Source organism: Pempheris klunzingeri, chromosome 2 (genome assembly GCF_042242105.1).
Source record: "Pempheris klunzingeri isolate RE-2024b chromosome 2, fPemKlu1.hap1, whole genome shotgun sequence".
NCBI classification, from domain to species: Eukaryota; Metazoa; Chordata; class Actinopteri; order Acropomatiformes; family Pempheridae; genus Pempheris; species Pempheris klunzingeri.
The window spans coordinates 17,195,878-17,216,503 of NC_092013.1; the positions used below are offsets into that span (position 1 = coordinate 17,195,878).

General features: G+C 41.3%; 1 protein-coding gene across 4 annotated transcripts in view; it reads left to right on the forward strand.

Annotated features, from left to right (window-relative positions):
- The first annotated feature begins 225 nt into the window (after positions 1 to 225).
- Positions 226 to 20,626, forward strand: part of tox2 (TOX high mobility group box family member 2) — an 89,659-nt gene continuing 69,258 nt past the window's right edge. For all 4 annotated transcript variants that reach the window (XM_070842545.1, XM_070842561.1, XM_070842552.1 and 1 more), the window contains exon 1: positions 226 to 353. In XM_070842545.1, coding sequence (XP_070698646.1) covers positions 261 to 353 — 93 coding nt within the window. In that variant the 5' untranslated portion in view covers positions 226 to 260. The remainder of the gene's footprint in view (positions 354 to 20,626) is intronic.

Here is a 20,626-nt window from a genome sequence, read left to right on the forward strand (position 1 = left end):
TGAACTTTATAGGGATGTTATATCAGAGCATCACCGCGCAGATAGTGCTGAAGTGACTTGGAAAGACTCGCTCCCCTTCTGCTTCTTCTGCTACTACTTTTTTTGCTCGGTTTAATCCACGAGAGGGGGAAAAGAGAGTGGAGGAGAGCTGGTGTGTGTGTGTGCAGGAGAGAGAGAGAGAGAGAGAGAGAGAGAGAGAGAGGAGTCGCACCGGTTTTTTGGAGCTACGCTTTCATGCCGTCAGTCTTGCGGACTCTGAGATGGACGTCAGATTTTATCCAGCTCCCCCTTCAAGCGTGGGTTCATGTACGTTACCGACTGACTCCGGTTTGGACTATTACCACTCCAACAAGGTAACAATTATCTCTACTTTACGAGCTCATAGCCGGTCAGATGTGCAGCCTTCGGTGCGGTGATGCACGCGCGCACAAGTCCACTGGTCACACATGGTGGCTCGGTGGCTATTTTGGAGCAGGCGCAATTTGTTAGGGAGACCATCAGTGACAAGTGCTGCACTTTTAGATCCCTCGGGATGAATCGGATCGAAGCGGGTCTGCGGGCTGCTGTAGCTGAACTGAACTTTGTCTTATTTCTGATGTGCAGATTGTTTGAAACTCACACACACACACACACACACACACACAGAAAATCACACGCGACACCTGTCCCGAGCCGGTGCTCGGGACAGCTTCCTTTAATTAGAATTTGCTAATGTGCTCATCTGGATAAACTGTTGTACTCTCGCTGTCCTGCGAGCCGAGTTGGAGCGCACCGCTCTCTACAGAGCACTGGGAGTACTGGCGAATGATCTCTCCTAACAAACTGAAAAAATGACCATGTGCACCCCCCCCCCCTTTTTTTTTTTCCTTAAAAGTGAATACATGCAAACCAGAAAATTGTTCCCTCTGTAATTGAATCATCCTAACTGCGGAAACGCACTGTCTTATAGGCTCCACAAAGGTTCCCACATGGGTCAGTGCACAATTAGTCTAATAACCAACTATCAAGATCGTGTTGTTATGTGTCGGGACTGTTTGTGATGCTCTAAGCTCTAGATCAGTAGCAGTTTGTAACAGACCAGCCTGCATATTCATTTGTCTTATTTTGCCTCATTGCTCGATAAAAGTCTTTCCACGAAGAACAAACTGGCATATTGTGACAGGCTGGGTTGTCAACACCTTTATGCGCATGCATCCAATCTCATCAGTACGCACATGGTAACTTTTTTAAGAATTCGTTATTCATCAGCAGCCTTTAAAGAAACATTGTGTGGCATAAAAAATGATTAAGCAATGAAATACTGGAATTAAGCATGCTGCTTTTGTCATTTTGCGAATTGTGCATGCGTTTTTACGCACGAAATCGTATCCAACATTAGTCGGAACGTCAGACACTTTTATTAGTAGACTGAAGTGGGAATAGGTGCCATAAAATAATCATCACCGACATGTTTCTATTTGAAGGAAAGTGACACACTATCAGTTTGCATCGGTCCTTTTTGGATAAATATTGTCATGTTTCTTGAATTTTGAATGTGATTGATATTTCTGTTGAATGTCATGTGGCCTATTGAAAAGAGATCACTTTGTCACTGCTCCACTCTTTCTATGTGGCGTTCATCGGTGCTGGCTCTTTTGCTTTACTGATTAAGGTTTTGAATTTAGACAAATAAAAAATGCACAAACTTGCCAAATAGTCCAAGATTACAAGTCACAGTTTTTGTTTTTTTTTGTCATGTGGTCAAGGTAAAACTTGTGTAAACATTTAGCAGAGCTAGAAGAAGATATTATGCCCGCAGCCATTCAAATAGGTTTGCTTGCCTTAGCACCTGGAGGGCAGCCAGCAGGCAGTTAACATTTGCTGATGACAAAGTGAAACATTATAGTACAGTACAATATTTGAATTGTTAATCTCCCCTGTTCATACACACACACAGTCACCTGTATGTATGCATGAACAACACACGCACTCAGCTGCACACAGGCGCACACTCTCACACTCACTTGCAGAGAGGTTTGAATTACAATACATGAATACTTTACATCCACTACACTCGTTCCTTAACCACTAGCCTACTGTAACTTCAACTTGAACCCTTTAAATCTAACTTAAACTGACCCAAAGTCTGAGTTTAACCTTAAACCATATCTTAAATTAGCCTGTTAATTAAGACTTCTCTCATAGATGGGTGTTTGTAATGTCACAACGTTCATGCTTGTGTGTGTGCGTGTGTGTGTGTGTGTGTGTGTGTGTGGCTCACACACATAGGCACCACACACAGTAGCTACAGATGTATATTTAAGATTATAATGAGACGTGGCTCTCTGGCCGAGGCCGTATTTAAGGTCTTGTAGGGTTAGCACAATGAACTGTACTAGTTGTCATGATTCAGCGAGCGTAGAGGTTGTTGGCCCGGTAAGACGCAGGTTTGGGTTTCAAGGACAGAATCATATAACATTGTCATTACCAAAGTAACAGCTGTGACTAAGATGTAAAGTGACATATTATCTGTGCTGCTCCGCTGCTACAACACATAACTGTTGAATAATGATACAGGAGGTTTATATGACGTTTTGGCAGTAGTTCATCTTTATGGCTGTTTCATTTCTGGAGGGGATGGAGACGACCCCCCGGAGTAGCACAGCATTAGTGCCACATTGAAATGGTACTTTACGTGCAGGTGTTAACTGTGAAGCCCGCAAAGCTCAAATAAGTATCAAAAATAAGTCTTTTTTTTTAAATTTCATGGTTAGTTAGTTATAGCTATTGCAAGCATGGTTTCAATGGTTTTTGTTACAATATTTCACAGGAAATTGAAAAGACGAGATGAAAGTCACAGATTTTTGGATTAGGTAACGAGCAGAAATTGGAGTAACATATTCATTCATTTGCATCACTGTTCAGAATGACACCAAGATACCAAGCAGGAAGTGAGCATAATACTAAGTGGGACAGTCCACATATAAAAGCCCATCACTTCCTGTTCCAGTGGTGTAAAGTCAAACACACCTATTTCTGAGAATGACTAATAGGCTTAGTGAAAATGTACTTGCGTGTGTTTGTGTGCATGTACTTGGACCTTTATTCATTCTGTTTCCCACCTGAAGGGGTTAATAGCTGAGGAACGTAAAGAATGTGTAAGCTGAAACTGGTTCGAGCTGATCGGCCACATTTAAACTGATGATTGATTGATGCACGCCAGCAATATGGATCACACTGACACGATGAGTCAATAACACAAATCTATGAGTGCACTTGACCTTTGGCAATTTAGGCAATGGCTCTCCTGCAATTAAACATTAAATATCAACAAAATACAGCATGGAACAATCATAAATGCTGATTGCTGATTGAATCTATTGTACTTTATGCTTTATTTTCTCTTTTACAAACAAAACTGGATTATGCAAGACAAAAATGCCATTGTGCTCCTCTACGTTGTATTGTCAATTCCTCGGTAAAACAACCTGTGCATCCACATTTCAGAACAATGCAAAAAAAAAAAAAAAAAAAAAACAGCACATGAGACAAGCATCGATTCGTATTTTGCTATGAACCCCACGGCTCTGTTGCTCTTCTCAACTCCATCCAACTTGCATTGTCCTGCACTTGCACAATCACTGTGAGTCATCTTTACTTTTCGCCCAAGATTTCTCCTAATCTTTTTGAAGCCTCTCTGCATCTTTCCTCACTGAGTGGGAGGCTTGTTTGTTCAGCGTACACTCAGCTGTGTATACCAGCGCTGAAGGCCACTTCTTCGCAAATGCCTGTTTTAGCGGGAGACTATTTGTCAAATGCATTATGACTTGTGCATACCCCCAGGCAGAATCACTCCGGTGAAATGAAGTTGGATAGATTACTGTAGCTGTTCCACTTTCTCCTCATCCCTCTTCCCTCTAACAGCACGGTGCCTGAGAGAGAGGCTCTCATGTAATTATACTGTAGTTATACTGTAGGTTTATAATCCAATGGTTTGCAGATGTTATTCTTTACAAAGTTTCAATCTGTTCCAAGTTACTGTATGTTATTTATATATGCTGAGGCCGTTTTCACTGCAGTGCAGAGCAAACACTTTATTGATACACAGTTTGTTCAGTTTGTGCAGCGCAAGTACTTACAGGAGTGATATCTCAACTATTACTGTGTGCATGTGTGTGTGCAGTGCATACCAAATTGCTAATATACCTTGAGGCGAGATGTATGAAACATGTTTAACAAGATAACCCCTGATTTATACATTGATCCAGGTTTACCCATGTTATTTCTTTTTAAATGCCTTGTTGTACATAATTATATGAGCACTCGCTACAAGCAGCTGATGTTTGTCCACCCAAAAAGGGCAACAAGGCCAGCCCTCGCAGAGCACGTACCACCCCTTTTCAAGTGGTCCACATTTCCACCACTATCCAGATCACTGTATTAGTCATGGTATACTTCAAAGTATGGACAGGCAAAAATATTTTCCATGTTAAATTCTCAGAATGTTTTTTTTTTTTTTTTTTCTCCTCAAAACATGTCCGTAATAGATACAGAAAAAGAAGGAGTTATTCCAGCAGTGCCTCATTCTGTACACAGAGAGAAGTTAATTACATGGAGGCAAGCATTCTTGGGTCAACAGCGTGGACTTGGGGTTTTTCATTGTGCCCATTCATAACATTCTGCTGACTGGCCAGTCCGAGTTGCAATATCCCAACAGTTCTCACTGGGAAAATGTTAACCCATGCATGGCTCTAATGCACTCCAGAGGGAAAATTCACAGGGTAAAGCTGCGGAGACTGGGAATACTCAAAGTGGTGAGTTTATTGTTCTAATGCAGTTCCAGGCAGTTAACTCAGAGCGAATAATAGATAACATAAAATGGAGTCATGGAATGAACATTATTTTTTATGTCTAAAAATCCATCAAACAGTCTACTTTGTTAAGTTATTTTTTTGGTCTAACCACTTCCTGGCACTATTCATAATCAAGTCTCTGCGTCTCCCCACCTCTCCCCCTCTCTGTGTCTAACTTCTTCTCTCATTTACCTTCCCAGCAGCAATGTCAAAAGGTTATGGAGGGAAGCCGGCTCGCCTGGGGCCGATTGTGTCTTTGACTTAATGATAAGTAGCTACAGTGTTATTCTCTGGAGCGGTGGGGCTTAGATTGTGTTCTGTGCACAAACCATTACAGTAAAAGAAAAGTGCATTTTAAAAGACTTTGTGTTTTTTGATCACTTGCTTAAAACACAGGAAAGGAAAATATAGGACAATACTGAGCACACTTTAGAGTAGAGTTAGATGGATAAATTGTGAACAAGTGAAATGCACACAGAACTTCGCCCTCCTTGTAATCTCTCGATGTTTATTTCCTACGTCGCATCTATGCTGAAGCACAGCATAGATCTCCACTTTGGTAGCACCACATCAGTGATACTGTAGTTCCTATTCTGCAGCTACACATAAATGGGATTTCATGGGGTATTAGAGGACAGCAATTGACTGTTTAGAGAAAAGGCGAGAGGATACAGTACTGTCCATAACAGGGATTTACCAGCATGGAGTTCAGTTTAACCTACAGGATAGTGGAAGGGACAAAGCCTCTACCAGACTCTGCAGCACTTGCTCTGCTCTGTACTTTATAATCTAGACCAGACATGACTCAGAGCTACTAGAGGTGTTAAGAGGGTCATAAGTCATGTATGGCTGAAAATAGATAGTATAGTTTATCCTGCCTGGTTAGCTACTTAATCACCTAGGTCCATAGAAACAGGCTATTTATGTCGATGATTGATTGTATTAACTGCCAAGAATTCAGTCATGACAGTGCATTTTTAAAAACTCTTCCCAATATACTTTTGTGATATACTACTGCTATCCAAATTATTTCTATGCTGCCATCACATTGCGATCAATCAGCCAGAAAATCGGTTTATTATAAGAAATCATCAGACTGCTTGTTGGATAAGAGTGATAGCAGGTTTTCAGGCTTGGTGACATGCATGGCAAACTGTAATGTAATGTGAAACACAGCCACATCACAAGATGTCAGAGTAATTCCAATTTTGACGTTGATTGCGAATCGAAGCAGCCCGGCCGCGGCCCAACTCGTGCCCCTCATTAAATCACATTAACCCTAATTATCGTCACTGCCCCTTGAAACCTAAATACTACAGTCAGGCTTGACTCCTGGCTCCTCAGCTGGATGTCGGGTGTGTGTTTCATCCCCTTGACTTGTGTAAAGGAGTCCAATGTGCCAAGACGTTTTAAACTGTCTTCACCTCAGGAGGTCACTGGTTCCTCAGTAGCTATAGCTTAGCCTGTCTGTCTGTCTCCCTCCGTGTCTGTCTGCCCCCCCCCCCTGCTTCACCGCCCAGTTTCCTTGTGCTGTTTTATATTCACTTCTTGATTGGTTGGGGGATGGGGTGGTGGAATAGCATTTGAGAGGTTGGCTGCTTAGTGCAGGGAGGGGGAAGTAGATTTGGGGTATGTGTAAAGAGAGAGACAAGATGGAGGGAAAATGGAGAAAGATTTTTAGGGGTACTTTATTTTTCAGCTCACCATCGAGTCTGTAATGTCATTCAACGATGTGGAAACCAAAATGAGCCTTGCCACCAGATGTGTTCCAGTCCAGATAGCGACTTGAAAGACAGACGTTTATTGTTTTAGTGCATTTGGTGTGGTTCAAACCCGAACTGCATGAAATGCTGATTGATGGATTCCACTAATGAATGTGTGTGTGTGTGTGTGTGTGTGTGTGAGAGAGAGAGAGAGAGAGAGAGAGAGAGAGAGAGAGAGGGGCATCTGCTCCATGTGATTTATTTAACCATTTCTGTGGTCTGTTCTATGCTCTGTCTGCTGATGAAAACAGAGTGTATTTCAGTGTGCTGCAGTAGCATTTAAGAAGCAGATACATTTTCTTTCTATTTGCACAACAATATGGAAAAGTACAACCCTCATGTTTCCCTTTGATATCAACAGAATGCGGCCTTGACATTTTTTATATAGACCAAAAATGAAACTGTACTGTAAAACAGACTTTGTAGAAATAAGTATGATGAACATACAAAGCAACGAGGCTGCATATCACAAAGGTGTTGCATCGCCTTTTGATTTTTGTTGTTGTCTTTCAACAAGTCAATTTTAATGCTCAAACTGCTGTGACCTTCTGTTATGCAACTTTGTATCTTTGGTTCACCAAGGGCAACTACAAAAGTGATTGTTGATGCTGACATTTAGCATCATCCACATGCATGTGGTTTAGACTGTAGGTCAGGAAGTGCGCAGCTCAGACGTTTTTGCAACAGTTTCAGCATCCCTACTGTGAACTGCGTGTCCTTAATTATCATACAACAACATTTTTCTTGCTCCTATTGTTTTATGATTAAGGTATCAGCACGCCTACGCGGATGCAACAAAGACAAAACATTTTTGAAATGCTGCAATTCCCATAGCAAGAAAGCTGATCTTCATTAGGGTAATTGCTTCATTTCATTTATAAACAAATAGACCACAAAGTGATTATCCTAGATGCTGGAGATTATGAGTGCAGTTATTGGCCTTGGCAGATTTGTGTAAAGCAGGCTTTGGTACATAAATTAGCGTAATCATTGTATGAGAAATCCATATCAACATTTCACATAAGCACAGACGGAGCTCATCATCTCTGACTTTCACACTCTGCAAAGATCTCACAGTTCATCCAATAATTTGTTTTTCATTTCATCTCTCTGGGAATGGTATATTACAGCCCATGCCTTAGCACTATCGTGTGTTTTCTTTCAGTAAAGGCTCTACATGAAATGGTGTGTTAAGTCTATTAGCAGGAAATGAAACACTAAGGAGGGGAAGGAGTGAGAGAGAGGGGTGTATCTTGTGCTTTTGGACATCCTGACAGGTCAGAATTGGGATGTTTAGACAGATTGTGGACTGGAAAGATAAGATCTACCTTGGATGTCACTGAACTGGGAGGGACAGTATTTATGTGAACCTTAAATGTGATGTGTAGGCGCCAAATTACCCATCAAAATGAAAGATTGGAAATTCATCATCAGCTTTTTGTGAGAGATGGCTTTCACGGCTCCCACTGTTGACTCAATCCTTGTCCATTAATGGTAGACTGACAGCTGATCCAGGTGCAGGTTGTAAAGTTTTGGATTATATAAAAGGCATAGGGAATTCACTTGTCAGAGTTGCAACTTGACGTGTGGTTTATTTGTTGGCATTTCAATCCCCTGGCTTCACTCCAGATGGGTGTTTCCACAGAAAAGGTCGACGAGGGTGGAGTAATCCAACAGATTCCATAGGATGACTGTATAAAAACACTGATAAACATAGTGTCTGCGCTGTGGAAGAATGCAGCTGTCGGGTGTATTAAGAGAGGTTCGCAACATGGGCAAACATGAACAGTTGTCTTAGCTTCCTGAGGCATGTCCTGTGCAAACACAACTGGAGATGGCTGCTTCAGGTCCACACTCAGAGACCACAGGCCCACTGAGTACACACACTCTCATACGCTCTCTCACAGGTACACGCATTCATACATGCAGATGCAAGCACGTCGGCACTTGCATTGCATAAATAAACACAAGCACACGTGTGAGCACACAGACCACAGACATGCTGTCACATTGTTGTGGAGCACTGCTGTAGCGATTAGCGTACTTTATACTATGTATGTTTTAGTATTAACAGTTGAACCTGGTAACAAATTCAACACATCCAATAAACTGTGAGTGTGACCACAGTTCTAGTTTTGGAAAGATCTGTGGCTGGGATGTGTGTATTAGTTACACTGATTAGATAAGTAAGCTTTATTTCTTCTTCACATCTAGGTGCTTCCTTCTCTAATTGCCATGGTGACTTTACCAGCCGTGCTCTTTCAACTTAAGAAAAAAAAAAAAAGTTGTCACGAATAACCTTATTGTAGTTTGAAGCCTAAAAATTACTGACATTGAAAGAAAAAGGAAAGCTTTTGAAACTTGCTGTGTTAAATGTTTTCGTTAATAGATCATAGTCTGAGCTACTTCAGAATTGCACAGGAAGTTAGTTGGCTGGTTAGGCCACCAAGGATCGGTCCTCTTCTGTGTGCTGTTTGTCTCTGTGCCGCTCTGTGCCAAATGTGTGTGTGAGACTCCCCTCCCCATCACTACAAACCCACAGTCCCCCCAGGCCCCTTTTTGCCTCAGTCTCAGTAAACCACCTCTGGCACTTTTGGGCTTTGTTCATAATATTTTCATTGTAGCTTTGCCTTACTTTCCAGGAATTCCAGACGCTGTGTGTTGATAGTCAGCTTTTGATACCCCTTCATTTTCAATGATGACCCAAGATAACAACGTCAAATAAGCGCATTTAATCTTATAGAATAAGTGCACCCTGTACTTAAATGTAGATATAATTGCATTTTTCTTCTTCTTTGCCTATCAGCACCAAATCTGTTTTAGTATTGCGGTCTGCCCTCCTCTTTTAAAATCTACACACATGCAGACTATTGCATCAATAATGTGATGTGTGATTAATATTCCAGTTAATTAAAAAAAATTTCATTTCATTTTCAGTTTTCTGTACGTTGACTATAGAGCTACAGTAGCTGCTTCAGGTCTGTTGTAGGCCTCAGTATGTTGACTGATATGTGATGTGTTGGTGCAGCTGAAACAGAGTGTGTTCACAGTGCAAACACAGCATTGCTGGCACTTCTGGTTTCACTTAATCTTTGACACAAAGGCACTGGCATGTGGCTGGGCTCTCAGACAGATTCAGTGACACACACAGAGAGAGAGAGAGAGAGAGAGAGAGAGAGAGAGGGGTGGGTACATGTACATAAATAGCAGAATAATTGCTCACATTTTAAAGCATTTACATGTGTTTATTTTTTCGTTTTTATTCTAGCTAGACAGGAAGATTACCTTTTTTGGGATCTCTGTAGGCCTTGAACGTCACAGGCAGTTATTAGGATTTCCTGACGCAAACACAGCATCGTGTGACTGATACCATGCCTTGTACTTTGGTCACCTCAGGACCTTATTCTGGATTGTAGTGCACATTTACTACTGCCAGTCTGGATGGATGATTTATTTGCCTGCCATCCCATAATTACCCACCGGGTAGATGGGAGAACCTCTGTGAGATTATAGTTTTTCTTTGCAGTAAAAAAGAAAAAAAAAAAAGAAAAAAAAGCCTGAGACACTTTAAACGATTTGGCAGTAAGCTCTTTTAAAGGATCTTTTGATGTTTTATCAAGCACCGAGACATTAATTGGAAATGTATTCAACATCTCTGTAATGATGGAAATGGTGGAACATTGTAGAATGAAAAATGTTTTTTTTCTTATTCTTTTTTTTTTTTAATTGTCCTGCTATTGAAAGGTGTTTGTACTAAAACATTACCTTTTGGCACTGCAGAGTGTTGCAAACTTTGCCTTTCAGATGCATTCAGGTAGGAATCGGATGAATATTTTTCACATCACAGGAATTGTTTCTGTATTTTTTGGACACAGCTCGAGGCTAGAAGAATGAATCCAAAATGAAAAGCGGTGACCTCTCGTCAGACTTTGACGGGATTTTGCTGACACCAGTCATGGGTAATCACCAGCTCTTGGCAGGAGAAAGGCGTCACTTCTTTCTAGATATACACCACCTAATATTCTTTTAATTGACTTCAGAGAAACTGTATCAAGACGTGCTGATGAAGTTACAAATTGGCTGAAGCAGCTCATTCTGAGAGCCAGATCTCCTTGTTCCTTTTGGTTTGGTTTGTTGTACTTTCTGCTGCTCCGCATAATGACGAGGGTGGAAGAGTGGAAGATTTCAATTACTCAGAGAAAGTCAAGGAGGTTGTTGAAGTTTGAGAAATACAACACGGGCTGGTTGCTATGTGGAGATTGTGCCCATTTGGAATGTAATTAAATTGGCTTGGCTGCTTGCCAGTGAAAAAAATACATTCCTTTTTTTTCTCATCTCAAATGAAAATGTATAGAGTGTTTTGCTGAAAAATACCTGGAGGGAACAGTAGGCTGTTGAATATTTGTAATACAGCTTGCACTCTGCAGTTGAAATGAGTTTTGAGATGAGTTATCCGCTGTGGTTTCCCCTTTGACATTTCAAAGGTATGCGGCTTTTGAACCATGGATTTACTGTAATCTATTTTTTTCTATTATTGATGTGTGGTTGAGTTATAAACTGTAAATTGGCTTCTCTGCCATCTCACTGGCTGTGCCGTACCAGAAACCAGGAGGCCATGGTGCAGAAACAGACTTTGTAATAATGTTTATATATATAGTAACATGTAAACCCCAGTTGTTGGCCCTAGTCTGCATATGAAACCATACATGACTGCTGTTTACCATATAGAGTGTGTGAATCTCTCACCAGCTCCTCTGCCTTTCCACAAGCTAACCAATCCATACTGGGACATGTAACAGACTTCGTCAACCGTTCTAATTTAAAAGTAATGACCGACCGAATTATACGCAAAGACAGGCACAAGAAAAAAAACAAATTAGAAGACATGAAAGCAGATCTCAGGCTGCTGCATAAAGTAAAGACATTGAGAAACTGCATCATGTAGCAAAGGTATAAATCAGAGGTTGTACCTCAGGGTCTGCAAATGTTCTCACATACACTTGGAGAGTTTGAAGAAGCAGCACTGAAATGACAAGTTTACACGCTGCTCTGTGTTTGATAAAAGGACTGAAACAAAAGTTAATATTTTAACAAAGAAATGCGATATAATTCACAAATGACTTGCAGATAGATGGATCTACTGTGTTATCACTTCCTCCCTTTTAGCCGTGTTCATACCAAGTAATTGATGTTTGAGGTTGTTTTGGCACTCTTAAAGTACAAAGTGATCTTCTTCTTCTTCTTTGAATGTCTCCAGAGCTCTATGAACCACAGGAAAGAAAACAAATGTTCTCAGATTCATGTCAGAGATTTTTGGACATTGTAACATTCAAGTGAACTTCTGTGGTTTGATTTCAAGCGTTTTTTCTTAAGGTGGAATAGTAACAGCAATTTCTGACCAGTCACAACAGTGTGAAAAGGCACGAACAATTGTACTATGAGAAAAACAGAGAGAGAGAGAGAGAGAGAGAAAGAGAAAGAGAAAGAGGAACCAGCAGATTGTGAACCACACAGTAAGGAGGAGCTGTTAGGGTGTTGTGTCTTTGTTGAGGAGTATAAAAAAAAAAAAAAAAAATCCAGCTGCCTCTGATCCACTGTTGCCTGATCTGCAAATGGATCGAGCTGCCCAGCCCAGCCATTCTTACAAAATCAGCCTGGCATGGCGTTATAATAGCTTTTCTTTGTATGTGCCCTGTCAAATCAACTTAGCCTCTTCGGGTGCTATTTTAGTGTAAGTCAGTGAGTCGATAGAGGAAACTTCAAGTCCTGTGTGTCGCCGCTTGGCCCCAGAGATCGCATGAAAATGTACTTGTATAGACAACGCTATCATGACAACGTGACACTTTTGGAAAGTGTACTTTGAAATCAGATCCGTGAGGCCGGAGACAGAGGTGCTGAGATGATCAGCTAATTAGCGGGGTCTACTGCTATCGCGCTAATGGCTGTTTGCGGGTGCTGCGGCACGCATGTGTTTGTGTGTGTGCTGCTCACACTGCACGCTTGATTCTCAGTCAGAGGCTTAATCCAACAAGCACATGACAAAGCCTGCTAAGTGAATCAAAAAGCTGTGTATCAGTGGAAACAAGGCTCCTCAGTCTCCTCAATGGAACTGCAAAGATAGAGCGAATGGGCACAGAAGCATGCCAATACACCTTCAGGGCATTGATTGTGTGCCATAATGCTTTCATGTGCCTCTGCTGCCTATGTCGAATGTAAACTCACATCTCAATAAGGCGTAGGATTTTTTTTTTTAATGTTGTCTGCTGTGTGTGTGCCTCACCAGATACGTTGATGTGAGAAGATGTGAGTAAATGTTTGTGTTTGCATGTGCGAGCCCAGACTTAGGGATACGCTCTTAAGCTGTAAAATGTTGTAGGTTTCTACTATTACAGCCCTGCACTTGTGCAAGGAACTAGAAAACAAACATCTGACAGAGAGGAAGAGGAGATGGAGAGATAGAGCTTTATCTGGCAGACAGAGAAAGAGACTTTGCGAGCAATTCTGCAAACTTACTGAAAAAAAGAACTAGAATAGAGAAAAAAAAAAAAAATATATATATACAACACATGGACACATACACACATGCACACGAACCAAGACCACGAGAGTCCTGTTTCCCAGGCACGCATGTGCTGACAGGACACCAGCTCTCACTTTCATTTGTGCTCATGCACCTGCTCACACTCACAGCAGAGTGAATGTTGTCCAACATCAAACGTCGGTGTTCCTACCACAATGTGATCACACGGTAGCTTTTAACAAGGTCTTGCAATTCAGCAACAGAGTAGGCTGTTTGTCAGCGCAGTTCTAAATGAGCAGAATGAGCCTTTAATGACACGTCAGGTTAAGTTTAGACAAGTAAAACATCTGGTTAATTAGGGAAGGTTTATTAATATGTTAAAGGACTAGTACACTTGAAAATGATTGATGTTGAATGATATTGATCTATAAAAAAATTAACTGCCAATATTTTGATATCAAGTTAATAGTTTAACCCTTTATAGGGCACTCATTGTAATACGTAGAAATTCAAAATTTCAACTCTAGACCATTACAAGACTTTTTTTTTTACTTTTGTGAGTTTAAAAAAAAAAAAAAAAAAAATTTTATGGTAAAAATCAAGGTCAATGAAGTTACCATATATGGTTTCTTGCCGGTCTGTCATCTAGCCTGATTGTCACTGATTGTCTTGGAGAAATCTCGTAGTTCTACTGCCTCATGGTGAGGCAATGGGCAGCATTTTGAACTCCCACTTAAGTTACCAAATATGGTCCCTTGCCCAATAAAGGGTTAAGTGATATATCAAGCTTATCATGAAAAAAATCGCAATTTGTTCATTGAATTTCTTTAAGCCTTGGACAAAAGAAACACCTTAAGGGGTTGCTGAAATTGTGAGGACTATTGAAAATCTACAGATGAGTTGGTCATTTGCAGCCCTAAAACGAACCAACGGACTGTTGGTATTGCTAACAGACTATCGAGGCCAAACACATACCATCCATCCACCCTTTTCCCTACATTCTGGTTTTATGTCTGAAAGTGTTATGGTGTGGACCATAAAGGTGTCTCTTGGCGAGTGAAGCCGCGTTTGAGAAAATGTGCAAAAATGTAGATATGGAGAGGTAATCCACGAACCTTGACCTGTCAGCAACACTTCCAGCATTTCTCACACTACAATAACATCTCTGCTTCTCTCTTCACTTTAAAGAGATCACACTCTCTCTGCCGTAGGTCAGGACCTGGCGCATCAGCTTTAATTCGTAGTAACTCTTGCAGCTTGGGTTGGTACTGTTTGCATTCAAGGGATTTCTTTCATTTACAATTAAATTTGATTTTCTGTCATCATACAGGCTTGTTTAGTGTATTTGGCAACTACTATCGCCACCCAACAAAGCAGCACGAGGAGTAAGCAGGTCTCATGTACGACTCCGAGGTGATGAAAGAGCTAATTGGGGATTAACAGTTAATAACTGAAAGAGGTGAGACAAGTGCTGAGCCCCTCTCTGTGCCAAAGTCTGCGATGATACTTCTTTCTTCTTGCCTCTGCCTTTTCACCTGCCATGCTTTTCTTTGCTTTCTATCTCCCTGGATTCTCATCCTCTCTGTCTCACTCCGTTGGATTTCTCCTCTCTCGCACCCTCTTTTTATTCTCTGTCTCTCTCTGGCTGATTCTCATCAGCCTGTATTAGTTGCAAATGCAGAACTAAGTGGCTGTGACAACATTCTCAGATGCTCCAGCTGCCACAGATTTATTGAGTTATTAAAGTAATGTACTGTGATTAAAAATGCTAATTTTCCCTAAATCGTATGCCAGCTTACAACATTTTTTTTTTTTTCAGAAGCTGATTTAATTACATGGAAAATGAAACAAGGGCTGATGATTCAATCTTTGCAGCCAATTGCCTCTCCATGCAAAAATGAATTACCTCATGATGCAGAATTATTGTTTGGGCCACAAAAAGTGAAATGACGGAGGGATTGTTTTAGAACAAATAATCAGAGCTTTTGCTTTTGCATTTTACCAGCTACAAATGCTTGTATTTGAACCACACGCTTATTAGGTTAGCCTGTATTTTGTTTCTGTGTCATCTCAGCAATCGCACCTCAGGCCATAATCTGTGAGGCATTGAATTGGGTGTAAAAATGCTTTAAAATCCTTATCATGCTTCTAAAGTAAGCCACTCAATACATGTAGGGTAGTTCAGGTTTTACATTTTATACGTGGATTTTAAATAAAAAGAGAAAAAAGTTTCCCTTTCCAATATTATTATGAATTGTGTCCTCGTCTATTCTGAATAATTTCCTTTCCCCTGGGGGATTTGTTCAGTGTGCTTTCCTTGGCTCATTTTGGCCTCTCATTATGCATTCATGTATTCGTTTATATAATGCGCAACACTGCAGCTTCATTGGACAAATCTTAGTGGTTTTGGACAACACTGTGTATGATACACGAATGGTAACATTTCTCTTTTTTTGAATTCAGTTTTTTTCTTCTTCAAGCAGTCTCCTGCTACACTTATTTTGCAGAATATGCAAGGCCTCTTTTGAACATCACCCGATTGAATCAGCTTCTGAAAAAGTAATTCTCATTTGAATAATGAGATTGAACTTTTTCCCTTGATCACTTGATCTTTGCAGAGCACTTCCGCTGAGAAGCAGATAGCACATGCTGCACCGTTATTCCAGCCCTTTAAAATCTCTTGCAAGATGACCACAAGAGCTTTAGATATTGTTTGGATCACCTCCAGATTTCTCAGTACACTGCAACAGATCCTCGCCACTATCAGCATCACTTTACAGCCCTGCCTCTCGAAGAGATCCTATAGGTGAGTGTGTGAAATACCCGTGACCATGTCAGATGTATTTTCCTCTCTGGAAAAGATTGACTCATATGTGGAGTACAGCGGAGTGAGCGGCTCCGGCCTTCCAGATGTCCTAGACATAACAGAGGCTTGTCAGCTCTGCTGTCGCTGGGCTCTAAATGGGTCACTCTCCTTGATATCACACAGCTCCTTCACAATGACCCCACTGTTCTCCTGATATTACAGCACACCAGGTGGCTCACTGTGAAAGAACTATGAACATGCACACATGTGACTTCAGAGCTGTTTTTGTTAAAGGTATGGAAATGGTTTTCATACACACTGCGGCCCAAAACCAGCAAACGCAACCTTTTTAACAGAGCTTATAGGAAAAAACTCACTGATCTGTAGTATTGGGGTTTTTTCCCCACTGTATGATTTCAGATATTTCATGATGCAAACATCTGATATGGGAAAAATGCCATTTTTGCATTTTGCATTGATCTGCTATTAACCTCTTCCAGCACGTTATGTTCCATACGGGCACGCATATACAGTACTGTATATGCATGCCTGTATGGAACATAACAGGCTATATGGGGAGCTCTGCAGAGAGGAGAAGGAGGGTAGTAACAAAGAGAGAGAGAGGAGGGGGGGGTTGGGTGGGTGGGTGGATGGATGGCAGTTCAGTGATTTCTGATTTATGGTTTGATTACAGTCTTTCCATCCTGCTGAAGACTGGCTGTATTTGCCTGCATCACGTGAACTTTTTCTCACATGGCCTATTGGTGCAGCAAGCTCCAGCTCGTTCTGCTCCTCGTCAGAATGAAACACACATTTGCACAGACACACACACACACACACACAGGCAGACACACACCGGTAGGATGGCACTCAGGCACACACACATGCACAAATACACACTGATTGAGAGATAAAATGGAGAATGGCTCTTTTAGTCAGCTGAGCAGTCTCCCCTCTGGCAGCTTGGCAACCATTCAATACCATTTACCTCCTACTGGGAAATAATATTGATATTCATAAACGTACCCAGTAAAAGGACAAAAAATAAGCGATACAATAAACAGTGTGAATTCGAGCACAGGCGTTCACCATCTTGGGGTCACAATATCCCACTCATCGGAAAGAACATCAACGCGTTTATTTCTGCAAATATGAATGAGAAGCTGAACTCTCTTCATCTAGAATGTCAATGCCACTGCTTGGTAAGAAAAGTAGCCTTGAAAATTTAGACAATGGGCCTTTTTTTCACCTGTAGCTGGCTGGATATTCTCAACTGAGAGCTGCATTCCATTAATAGTCTAGGAGTGATCAGACCTTGGTGAGAAAGAAACAGTAGTGAAGTGTGCTCCCTCTATGCGCCATTAGTGTTTTTAACCAGCATCGATCCACCTGCATTTAGAGCATGTTGGTGTATGAATAGGATGAAAGCTACACTGAAGGAGCCAGTCAGTGATATCATGTCTCCCCAGACATTCATTAAACTGCCATTCATTCTTCTTCTCAGGCCTCTTACTTTGAATTCTTTAACTGCGCATTCTGTACCAGGGACTCCTGAACCTTGTGAGTGAAGTAGTACATTGGAGTTCACCTTGTCACTCAGGCTGGTTTTAAAATGCTTCAGCAAAGTCGAGAGCCGGTTGAAAATCTAGCTCCTGATTTATAACTTTCGTGGGGTAGTTCCAGCTGTCAAAATACAACACTGTAGCAACGACAGGTTGAGAGCATGTCAGGGTGTATTTTAAGTGTATTTTAAGAGCTGCTTCTTATAATAATAATTATATCATTTGACTTGTCTACTTATTTGGTCAAGATTGTAATTACCACATAGAGGAAATGTAAGTTTTCTTTTATTGTTTTGTAATGACAGCGCCCTCTACATTGGTGCTCTCCAGGGGGCGTGAATTTCTTAATCTGATTAACACTGTTTTTCTTTATTTGTTTCTTTTATTTGTTTATTTGTTTGGCCCAATACTCTAACCATCTCCTGGTTCCATCTCCCAATGTTACTTCACGGTTCAGTTAGTCGATGACTTGATTCATAGTGACAGATTTAATGTACTGAGTGCTTAATTTACAAGACTTACGAGACAAGTATGATCATTTGCGATAACCACAACTGGACCCATAACAGACGGCTAATGCTAGCTAGACCCCACTCATTTGTATGGGCCAGGACAAACACAGCATTGAGTGTGTACAAACTGCTCATGACTCAAGTGGTGTTTAAAGAAACGTGTTTAACCCTCCAGAGTCTTGGGGTAAAATGGCCGTTTTTTACTACTTTTCATTTTACCTTTGTGTTTCCCATTAAAACTGTTTAGCTTGCTTTCTTTGCGTCTTTGACGCCGACGGGCGGTCCGAGACTCTGAAGAGTTAAAGATCAATGGTAGCTGATGCTAGCAGTGCTAGCTACAGTAGCCTAGCGGGCTAGCTTCCACTTGATTAGTTAAATACAACTTTACCAGCACAAGCGGTCACCCTAAATGTTTAATGTTGTAAAGGGACAGAATTCTTGCTAACGGTACGTAACAAACTGTCCTCCCTTGTTGAAGGGAAGGGAAAGAGGGAGAAAAGCCGTTTATTAACATTATTAGGTTATACAGTGGTGTGACGTTCTCCAGTCAGTAGGGCATCTCAGAAGTTGACAGTGCGTCTCCTAGCAACGCTGACCTTCAAATGTCAGTCAGCAGCTGCCATGGAAACACCCACTCAGAGGCTCGGGCTTATTTTCCACTGACATGTCCAAAAATGACCTTATCTTCTTTTGTAAGATGGAAAAATACGTACAATAGCTGCAGTATCATATTAGACAAAAAGTGAGGAGAATTAGTTAGTTCGACTGTTAGTTGTTCCAGATTGTTTTTTATGGAGGAGATCAGTTTGAGCAAATTTTCAGAAGGATTTTTGGTCTCTAAAAGTTTTTTGGCAACAAGAACACACTGATCACCACAGTTTACAATAAATAAGGTCCTCTTGCAATGTTGACATGCAAGTCAGAAAATGTTTCCTCTAATAGAAGTTGAGGAGAAGAATTGGGAGAAAGTTGATAAAGCATATTAAGTACCAGTTTCTGTGGTGTTGTGATTTTGACATGCTTTTTAATAGCTGAAAATAATCAGATAAATTCACCTTTTTGAGTTAAAAAACAAAAATATTAAGCCCCATCTATACCACACATATATTTTTTTATTTAGAGTCTGAAGCACCAAACTGCTTATGGCTTTGTGGATGAGCCAGCATACAGTACAGTCAGTCAGCCTGACAGCACAGCACAGAGTGGACCTGATTGTTTCTGGCAGCACTCAGAAAGATCTCAAATTAATACCTAGTGGAAGCTGATGTTAAAAAGCTGTGAGCACCATAAAAAAAGGCCAGCCAGAATAGCGGGTGAGCTCGCAGCGGCACCGGCATCGGCAGGTACATTTGAATATGAACGGCCCCGACTGAAAGGTTATGACCCATAAAGAGGGTGAACGATTTGAGTGAAACGTGCAGCGGGGAGAAATGTCAGAGTGAGAATGGCAGGAAATATGTTAGTGACAAGGAAAAAGCTGCCCCTGGTATTCTAGAGCCCTGATGAGTAAAAATAGGGCATTGGGCAAGAAGGCAGGAAACCAGCAGAGCGAGGCCTCTAGTAGGAATTTCTTCTGGGGAGGAGAGATAAGGGACTTAACTCCCTCCTGTCTGGGCCAGCCGACTTTAACATGCGACATGTGATCGCTGATCACTTATGTAGAGATGGGCAGAGGGAGAGATTGAAGAATTGAATAAATGATTTGAGCACTGAGTAATGTGTGTGCGTGTGTGTGTGTGTGTGAGTGTGTGTGGGTGTGTGTGTGGGTACATCACTACGTGTCTTAGTGTGTGTGCGCACTTACATGTGCTCTCTGATGACCTGTCAGTTATTGAGCATTGACAGGACTTTTTAATTAGGTCAAGTCTTGTGATGGAAACCAAAGATCCCACACGCATCAGGGCTGTCTCACGCAAACCCATGGCCACATACACATACACATACACATACACATACACACACACACGCACACACACACAAGTTGAGGTAATGGCTAAGGAGTGGAAAGTACCGTGTGTGAGAGTCTGAGGTTCCTCAGGTTAAAGAGTGGAAGTTAGACAATAAACAGTGGCCTTATCAGACTCTGGGCAGAGCTTCCAACCTGATAGCCCAACATATCACTCTGACTATTAGAAACAAATATGACCTCAAATATGCCTCAGCCCACTGGCTCGCATGAATAAGCAATATTGACAGAAAGGACCCTCTGTGGCAAGTTTGTGTCAGTGTTAATGTTTTAGACTGTTGTGAGCATAAGCATCGACCCCGTGCTGCTTCTCTCATTTAGCCACATCACTCTGATCATGCTGCATTATTTAATTTGCCCGTAGTTACGTGACATCACAGAGACAACATTTATCAGGATTTTTTACAAATCAAATTTTCAGGCCCAGTGGAATGTGAGATCGATACCCCAGAAGAGGCGAGACAACAAGGCGATTATCATATCGTTGATTACAGTAATTGGCACGTTGCAGTTGTGGAACTGACAGGGCGTTCGCTGACAGCTACACAGTTGACAGGCTGACCACTTCTTATAAACTGTGGGTGGTTCAGGAGTTCCCGATGCTGATCTCGTGCAGCGACAGTCAGAACTTGCCAAACATCTGCGCAAGAGACTAAGAATAGTGC